Source organism: Neoarius graeffei, chromosome 18, assembly GCF_027579695.1.
Source record: "Neoarius graeffei isolate fNeoGra1 chromosome 18, fNeoGra1.pri, whole genome shotgun sequence".
In the NCBI taxonomy this organism is placed as follows: domain Eukaryota; kingdom Metazoa; phylum Chordata; class Actinopteri; order Siluriformes; family Ariidae; genus Neoarius; species Neoarius graeffei.
The window spans coordinates 3,192,845-3,202,666 of NC_083586.1; the positions used below are offsets into that span (position 1 = coordinate 3,192,845).

At 38.9% G+C, this 9,822-nt stretch overlaps 1 protein-coding gene across 3 annotated transcripts in view; it reads right to left on the reverse strand.

The window, feature by feature from the left end:
- LOC132865868 (zinc finger protein 883-like) overlaps nt 1-6,991 on the reverse strand; it is a 105,946-nt gene extending 98,955 nt beyond the window's left edge. For 2 of the 3 annotated variants that reach the window (XM_060898374.1, XM_060898375.1), the window contains exon 1: nt 6,882-6,991. Coding sequence is in view for 1 of the 3 variants with exons in the window: in XM_060898377.1 (XP_060754360.1) it covers nt 6,215-6,230 (16 nt within the window). In the remaining 2 variants the exon portion in view is untranslated. Of the gene's footprint in view, nt 1-6,214; nt 6,557-6,881 lie in introns of those variants that run through there. The other variant, XM_060898377.1, reaches the window with a different exon arrangement.
- Nucleotides 6,992-9,822: the final 2,831 nt, after the last annotated feature.

Sequence of the window (9,822 nt, forward strand, 5' to 3'; positions counted from 1 at the left end):
TGGAGTTAACAGGAAATGGGCCATTTAAAAAAAAAAAAAAATGTACCTATTACGGTAAAGTAGTCGTCTTCACTTATTTTTCAGTTTCTCATCAGAACAGAGGGGTTTAATTGAAAAATGATTCACATAACTGCATAGACAATAAAAACCTCTAAATTTTCATACTGAAGTTTTTATCTTATTTAATAAGAAAAATGAGTGATTTATGTTATAATTTTTCTTTACCGTTATCAATGCAAAAACTAATTATTCATAAATATATCTTACATTCTTGAACTTACTCAGGAGTAAATTTTATTTTTCACAAAAATAACTAAGTGTTTAAACAAAAGCATTGAGTACATTATCTGATTTTTTTTTATAAATTCAAAAAATATTGTTGTGTTACTTTAGTTTCTTTACCGTTACCCAAAAACATTTTTGAAAATAATTAGTTCCTAGTGCTTGCTAAAGAGGGAGCTGTTCGACATCCTGAAGTGCCAGGATGTTGGGACTCCATTTTGAATTTTTTTGAGGTAGTGGAGGCTGAAAGGTGAGCAAAACATTTCATTAGTTACTCATGTCACACAAATATACTTTCTTTACCGTGATGCACAGATCATCTTATAGACATCAGTGATCAAATAGAAACTATTTGTAGTTGCTGATTAAGTTTGAGTGATGAAATATGAGCAATTATTTGAAAGCATAACTGTCATGCTGTGTTGTAAGAAAATGAGACACCTCTTTACCGTTACCATATACTTTCTTTACCATTACCATTCCTAGTAACGGTAAAGAAACTAGTAACGGTAAAGAGAAAATCAGGCATAAATGTCTGTTTTTCTCTAGATTTCCGGGCCAAATAGGCAAATAGAATTGAATTTAAAATATTTTAAGTCATTGTGTACCAGATGAAATATAATAAAAGCTTTTTTGGTATGGTAACAGTAAAGAAAGCCACAATTTCAGAAAAATTAATTTTTTTATAAAAAATAGGAATCTAGCTTTGCTGATTAATAGGACTTGATTTTAATCAATCGGCAATCTTTTTGTACATTTATAGAAAGAAAGAGTGACAAAATTTTTTTCTTCATTTCTTTACCGTAATTGGTACAATGTTTTGAAAATGGCCCAAATCTTTTGGTGGAGACCTCGACTGGCTCTCGTAGCCTGCAGGGAATCAGCAGTCAGACATTCTGTCGCATGTCCCAGACCCAGTGAAATGTAACTGAATTGTCTTGGCCAGCCCTAAGGGTCCCATCTGCATCTGCCTGCACTCACTCTGATCTATAAGTCCAACTGTCTCATTGCTGAGGAGTGTGCTCCCATCACCCAATCAAGCATCCAGCCAGAGCAGGTCATGATATTTTTTAACCAGATTAACATGCCATTGCTGTGTATTATGCCTGATGTCAGGACTCTCCTCTCTGCGAGCCTACCACACAGACTTAATACTTGTGTCATTTTTAGACATTGACACCTGTTGCCTACACTTAGTCAGGTGACATTGGGCATACCTAACAACCTGTGTTTTCTCTCCCTCCCCCCAAAACCTGTCCCTCTGAGTTACATGTCGGTCCTGGGATCGAGATGCTGAACCTCTACTGCTCCTCGGAGTTGTTAAGACCAACAACAATAGCAAGACCACGAAAGGTCGCCATTTTTAAGCAACGAGAAGCAGCAGCTGTACAAACGCGAAGTCATCCATTATTGTTGTTGCTGCTTCTTCTTCTCCATGTTGTTGTTGCTTCAATATTCGCACCAAGGTTTATGCAAATGCAGCGACGTAACTGATGTATACAGCGACGTAACGGACATGGCTCCCCTTAGCACCCTGAGCTATGGAAAAGCAAACTGGTTCTCAGCTGGCTCGCAAGTTGAACGAGTTGTGAACCAGCACTAGCCCTGGAACTGATTTGGTGGAAAAGGGGTGTAAGGCAGGGCTCTACATTAACTTTTGAAACCACTTGTCCTGTCGGGCAAGTTGAAAGGAAATTTACTTGTGCGAATGTGAAGTTGACTTGTCCAAAGAAAAATTTGAGAAAAAAACAAAAACAAAAAAAACTATTTGTAATAAACTAATTTCACCAGAATTACTTTTACACAATCTATTCACTGCAGAAAAAAATTGGACTCAATCAATCATTAATTTATGAGAAATTGAAAACCAGAAAATTAAAATTATACAGTATATTTTCATTTTTAAATTATTAACTTTGAATATATATCCTCCACTGATTAATTGTTGTTGTCTAATTATTCATTGTGACTCCTGTATGGTATTTAATGGTTGCGATGAAAGTTGCGGTGTTTTTTAGGTTTTTGTTGCGATTACATTGCGGGAGGAAGTGAAAGTTGCAAGAAATTGTTGCGATTTTCTCTTTTTGTGATTAAAATTGAGTGATATGTTAAATATTAAGTTATTACTGAAAAACTATTGATTAAAAAAAACAGACACTGAGAAATGGTCCTATAAACAACTTTACCAATATAAAAGATTACCAGGACTACAAAAATGCAGAAAAATAGGCTTTACTTATCCAAATGCACCTGCTGGTTCAAAAGTTAAAGTGCAGAGAACCTCACAGCACAACATGAAGTTACCTTAAAATATAATATAAATGCCTCAGCTTTCATGTAAGGAAAAAAAAAAACCTTAATACTAGTACTGTGTGCAGGCAGTCTCTCCTGAAGACTAAATTAAACAATAATTATAAACTAATAAAATAAATGGCTCAGGCTTCATCGAAGAAAAAAAAAAACAATTTGAACAGAATCTCACAGTATGATGCTGAAGCTGCCTAAACAATGGAAAATAAAATACCATTTTGGCAAAAATGTTGGCATCCATTAATTTATTGTATTAAGTAAAAAAATAAAGTGCGCACAGTCTTTCACTGTAAACATAACACTTTCAGTAACAGAATTTAAGCCTATATAAACACTGACTCACACATGCTGCTTCTCTTGAACGGAAACACGGAAGTAAGGCGGAAGGTAGTTTGTCGATGTCACCTCAAGACAACGCCAACGATTGGTCAAATTTGTGGGAAAGTTGCGGTGATTGGATATAATTGCAACACCGCCCTGAATTCACGGGGATTGGTTGAATTTGCGTTGAAGTTGAAAATCGCAACATCGCGAAATCCTGGAGGGTCTGGTAAACGACTGTTTACTTTTCAGCTCAAATACACAAAGCGGTATTGGTTGGTTTCACGAGTGGAATATTGCGCATGCGCACATCACTCTTTCCGAAGAGAAACATCCGGCGATTCATCAAAACAATATGTCGAGTTTATTCATACAATTAATTGTGTGAATAAACTGAAATTTGATATGTAACCCGAATATCGGCGTATTTTGGCACTTGTCCGATCGGACAAGTAACTGAGACGATGAACTTCAGGGTTCTCTACGAGGGGTTTTAGAGGTGCGGGCCGTCCCCCTTTCTGTGATTCCCGTCCCCGTTTAATTTCTGCCACCCCTTTACAAAAGGAAGAAACGTCCCTTTGTTTTCTTTGTGACAGATAGCCTTTCTCTGTTGGAGTACCGACAACGCGACAACACCCGAGTGTGAAACTCATTTACCAGCAATTAGTTTAGTCAGTCTGACGATTATAGTCTAAGAAAAGCGTTTCACACTTCGGCGTTTTTGACACATTGTTCTTGCGCACGTTGCTGCACGTTCCAATCCAGGGGCCTCCACCAGAGGAGTTTGATTTTCACAAAGCTGCAAAACTATGGGCAGGCATTAGGAACAGGAAGATCACCTTCGAAGTGGATGTTTAGGAAAAGAGGAAAGCAGGTAATTTTGAGTTAGTTTCTTTCAAATATCAAAGCATTTTGTGCAACCATATTTCAAGCCTTGGTCACAACCGGCCGTACGTGCTCCTACAGCCGGTCTACGTGCAAAAAACGCACGGAGGGCGCGCGTGTAACGCACGGAGGGCGCGCATGTGACGTGCTGATTTTCGAGCCGTAGACTGGCCGCAGAGGTTCTTTGTCATGTCAAACAAACTCTACGGGCGCTTACGTTTTTTTTCAGGTTGCAAGACAAACTTACGGCCAATGCGCGTCTTTCTCCATGAACAAAAAAAAAAAAAAAAAAACGCAGCGATTTGGGAAACACCAAAAAAATCGCACGGCCAAAAAATTGTACGTCCGGTTGTAACCTAGGCTTTAGAGATCATGTTAGGCTGTGTAACTATTACAATGCATTTTGCTTGAGTCTGTATGAATGAGTTTAAATTACAATGTCATTTTTCTTTTTTATCTTCTTAGACTGTTAACTGGTGAACATGGATGGAGCAGTGTAAATATAGCCATGGAGCAGTGTAAATATAGTTAAAACATCTTTTCAATGTACTTTATTCTCTAAAAAAAATTATTTTTCCCCAGTGGTGCCTGCAATTACATTTCCATTTCAAACAATGTCAGCTTTTGTGGAGCAGTGTGAATATAGTTAATACAAAAACTTTTCTGTACTTTTCTGTTCTTTTTTTGTAGTTTGATAAATAAAAAAAAATATTTTTTCCAGTTCCATTTCAAACAATGTGTCTGAATATGATGTGTAAGTGTGTAATGTTTGATGTATGATGTGTTTTGTACCAGTCCAATTGATTCCTCTATTCTAAATGATTACTATTTGAGAGTATTTTATGCAAGTTTTATGCAAATGAAATATGTAAATTTATGTAAATTTATGTAAATTTGTTTCAAGGTCATCCGATTGACCCCCACCCCCCTATATTTTCAATCCGTGGAGAACCCTGAACTTGTCCGACATACGCTACATTCACACTGCAAGGCTTAATGCTCAATTCCGATTTTTTTGTGAAATCCGATTTTTTTGTGAGGTCGTTCACATTAACAAATATATGCGACTTGTATGTGATCCTCAGTATGAACGAAAAGCGACCTAAAAGTGTTCCGCATGCGCATTGCAGGATACGGCGATGTCACACTCAGTGAGCATGGCCACTGTTTACGGAAGTAAAACCGCCCGGTTGCGGTATGACCCATCCAATCTAGCTTGAATAGCTGTATCCCCCCAAATGGAAATCAGCTCCCTAACCTCTGCGTCCTTCCATTGAGAAGATTCAGAACCTTCACAGCCCGAAGCGTCCCTCGCATTGATGTCATGCGCCATGTTGTTGTAACTTTTTTTGAGAGACCCGCCGCCTACTTCAGCGCAGAATAGTGACGTTTGTGGCTTGTTGATGACGTGTAAGTCGGATGAATGCGACCTGGCGGTTCAGACTGAAGTCGCATATGAAAAGAGCGGATAGGAATCGGAATTAGGACCACATATCCAAACGGCCTGGGTCGGATTTGAAAAAATCGGATCTGTGTCGTTCATATTGTCAATATAAGATCGGATACAGGTCACATATGGGCGAAAAGATCGGATTTGAGTCACTTCAGCCTGCAGTGTGAACGTAGCCATAAAGTATCACTTGTCCCGGACAAGCGGACAACCGTTAATGTCGAGCCCTGTATAAGGGGAGTAAAACATTCTAATTGCTGATATAATAGTTATATTGTTAACTACAGGGCTACTTAAATTGCCTGACCTTAAATTAGTAGTTAGAATTTTTTTTGTCAGATATTTTCAATTTTGTCGTTGAAAAAAATTCATTAAAAGTCGTTGCTACTACATACTGCAGGTGTGCATGCGTCTATAGTGGACTTATTCCTGGTTAATTTTGCTACAGTATTAAATAGGAATCTAGGATTATTTTTGTTATCTTCTATTAGGGAGGAGAGATATGTTGATCTCGCAGCACTAAGAGCTTTTCTATACTTCAGGAAGCTCTCCTTCCACGCGAATTTGAAGGCTACCAATTTTGTTTGATGCCATTTACATTCCAATTTTCGAGTGGTCTGTTTTAAAGTGCGAGTGTCATCATTATACCAGGGTGCTAATTAAGTCATATAATTAAAATCTGTATTTTTCTGTCAAGCTGGTTTGTGATAATGCCTATTGTTAAAAGGATTATACAAATAAAGTCAATGTATTGGACAATAAACTGCACTGAATGCACAACCTCCTCAGCAGAGGTAATAATGTTGGCCAAACTCTCCACATGAACTCAGCTAAATCATGATCAGTTATGACGCGATTAGGATTACCCTCAGCCAACAATCTACACTTCTTACAGATGCAACTTTTTTTTGGTTTTGTGAACAGAAGACAGCATGGCGGATGAAGAATCGCAGCGAGCAGACCAACCTCCTGAAAGAAGCATCAGAGCAGTGGAGACACAAATCACTCCTGGGCACTTTAACTTTAAGAATAAAACCAGCGCGGAAACAGAACACAGAGCTTTGCGAGTTGGGCCTTTAGCCTTGAGTTAAAGTAAGAAGTTTCGTTGCTGCCAGAGCTCATCGTTAGACAGAGTTCTCTCTCTCTCTCTCCAGGGATCAGAGGCTTAGAGCTCAACACCATACGCTTCTTCCAGTAACAAGATTTCTCGGTTGGGGAAACCATGCCTAAAACAGTCCCCTATGATTTCATCCATCTTCATTTTCAATGTGTAAAGCTTTCTGCTTAATACACTGCAGAGGGGGTGAGGCTGCCTGATTGGCTTTAAAATATTTAAAATAAAATAAATAAAAAAGAGGGGGGAAAAGCCTGTGAGGAATCAAGTCGGAATTTTGAGAAATAAAAGTTGGAAGTTGCAATTTAGAAAAAAATAACGTGAGCTTTAAGTGAAGATTATTTAAATACTTTAAACATACAACTAAACAGGTTAGCCAAACTACAGCTCTCTCCTGAGTGGATAAATAGTGCACTATCTAGGGTGCACACGGCATTATTTCATACTGAACGGAGTTCACCAAAACAAGGAAGTGGAACTGTATTTGGGATTCGACCACACACCTTCAGTTTAACTTACCTCAGGGTTTTAAATCCTCAGAGCCAGACACAATAACGTGCTTTTATTTTTATAAACCGAGGGGCTGATGCGGTTCACGGAAGCAGCGGTTTTTTTCTTTTTCCCTCTTCTTTTTCTTCTCCAGTGTTTTCTGTCGGTTGGAGAAGCAGCTACTGGACGCGTTAGCGCCACCACCTGGACTGGAGTGGAGTTTCAGGGTGGAGGACGCCTTTCCCAACCAAATCCTCACACATTTCTACAAATAACAATTATAATGTCATTTTAAAAAGTGTAATGTTTCATGTCTGGACCCATTTGGTTGTTCTGAACATGTCTGTGCTGGGTTTTTTTTTCTGCTAGAAGCTAAAATTCTCTGGGGCTGTTTGCTTCCAGTGGAACTGATGCATAGCACAACATGGGCGGAATAATAAAGAAGACTCCTCTGAGGCACATAAAGCCAGCAGACTGCAACTATTTGAACTGCTGCTCATGCAGCATAACACACCTGCTGTCTACCCACCGGTGTAGAGAGGTGTGGAGTGGAATGAAGACCATCGCTGGTTACAAGCCAACCAGCAATGAAGGAGAGGATGGCAATGTGGAAACGGCAAATGAGCTGAATCTTTATTTCAACAGATTTGATGGCGTGACCCCAACCCACCACCACCACTCTTCTGCGGGATGGCTACAACCACACACTTCACATTCTCGCCCCTCCCCCGCCTCTTCTTGCCCAACCTCATCTCCATTTCAGAATCTCGGTCGCACCTCCTCAACAGACCCCTGGCTGAGTACCCCGCCCCCAGAAACATCTTCATCCCTCCCCCACCTCCACACCGATCATCAGCGAGGAGCAAGTGAGAAGACAGCTGAAGAGACTCCATGCAGGAAAATCAGCAGGCCCAGATGGTGTTAGCCCCCATATAACTGTACAAGCCTGATGTTGTTTTAGGTCATATTTATGCAGAAATAGAGAAAATTCTAAAGGGTTCACAAACTTTCAAGCACCACCGTATCTCTCCTTTTATGAAAAATGTCTTGGCCTATTTCTTTGAACAATAACAAAGCATCAGTGGTCTTCATGGTTTGTTTTGTTTTATTAAACTTTCAAAAAGTAAAATAAGAAACAAAATTATGGTGGGGGTCACACAACAGACCTGGGCCCCAATTAAAGAGTGCCCTATAAAGAAACATAAAATAAAATTAATATAACTTAATATACTATATATGAGGGTAAGTGAAGTTCTAAGACAGATGCTATAATTTCAAAAGAATTCAAAAAAGGAATACAAAGAAGGAATTCGCCCATGGAAACATCGCTTGCAGAAGAAGACTTAAATGGAGGATATGTAGAGAAATAGCTTTACTTTCATAAATAAAGATTTTTTTCATTTGTCTTAGAACTTTTTGACTTACCCTCATGTGTGTGTGTACACATATAAATAAAACTCATACAGTGGATATAAAAAGTGTACACACCCCTCCCACAATGACCCATGCTATAATATCTGTATTACTTAAGGATCCTTTACAGTGTGGATCTTACAGACCAGTAAGTTTACTAGGATGTGACTATAAAATACTTACAAAAATACTGGCCTCTAGACTTGAATCTGTTTTGCCCAAATTTATACATATAGATCAGACAGGATTTGTGGTGGGTAGACATTTATTTAGCAATTTGCGGAGATTGTTTAATTTACTCTATTCCTCTGATACATCCCCTGTCCCAGAAGTACTTATTTCATAAGATGCACAGAAAGCGTTTGACCGCATTGAACACAATTATTTGTATAAGGTATTGGATAAGTTTGGGTTTGGCCCTATATTTCAAGCTTGGGTTAAAATAATTTATGCTGCCCCTCAGGCAGCTGTGCGAACTGATAAGGTACTGTCAGACTACTTCCCCATTTGTAGAGGCACCAGGCAGGGGTGTCCCCTATCCCCCCTGCTCTTTGACATTGGCATTGAGCCACTTGCTATTGCTATTAGGAGATCTCCTTTAATCACGGGGTAAAAAGAGGTGACTGTATATATAAGGTTTCAATGCATACCGATGACTCAATGTTTTTTCTTTCTACTCCAAATAACTCCTTACCTGAAGTACTACAAATAATATCAGATTTTGGTAGGATTTCTGGTTATAAAGTAAACCTGACCAAGAGTTTGATTTTTCCTCTCAAAGTTGGGACAATGCCATGTTTACTGTGAGGCATCCCCTTTTCTCTTTACAACAGTCTGTAAACGTCTGGGGACCGAGGAGACAAGTTGCTCAAGTTTAGGGATAGGAATGTTAACCCATTCTTGTCTAATGTAGGATTCTAGTTGCTCAACTGTCTTAGGTCTTTTTTGTCATATCTTCCATTTTATGATGCGCCAAATGTTTTCTATGGGTGAAAGATCTGGACTGCAAGCTGGCTAATTCAGTATCCGGACTCTTCTTCTACACAGCCATGATGCTGTAATTCAGGGGTCACCAAACTTTTTTCTCTGGGGGCCACATTGTCTTTCCTGACTGTGATGGGGGGCCGGGGTTGGGTCAGCTATATAACATAGAATTGTATGACCCAGACAAATATGACCACCAGCAGGCCTCATTGTGTAGTAGAGATTACTAGCCTGGCACAGCCATCCCCACTACTATATCCCCACTACTATATCCATACTACTATATCCCCACTACTATATCAACACTTGATTCCTGGCACATATTTGTTTATCTTTACTAGTGGTTTGCAAAAGTAGTAATCGAGTCTTCACACTTTGTTTTAATTTGAAATACCACAGATATTCCATTTATTTATTTTCTAATAAAAATAACATCAAAGCTGTCAAGGTAAGAAACATCTGCCTAGTTGAGGTGATTGACACTGGCAAAGGTGAGTGAAAAATTATAAATTGTAGGTAGGCCTGTTGATATTATTAATAATATTAATAATAATTGTGTGCAGCACTTAATAAA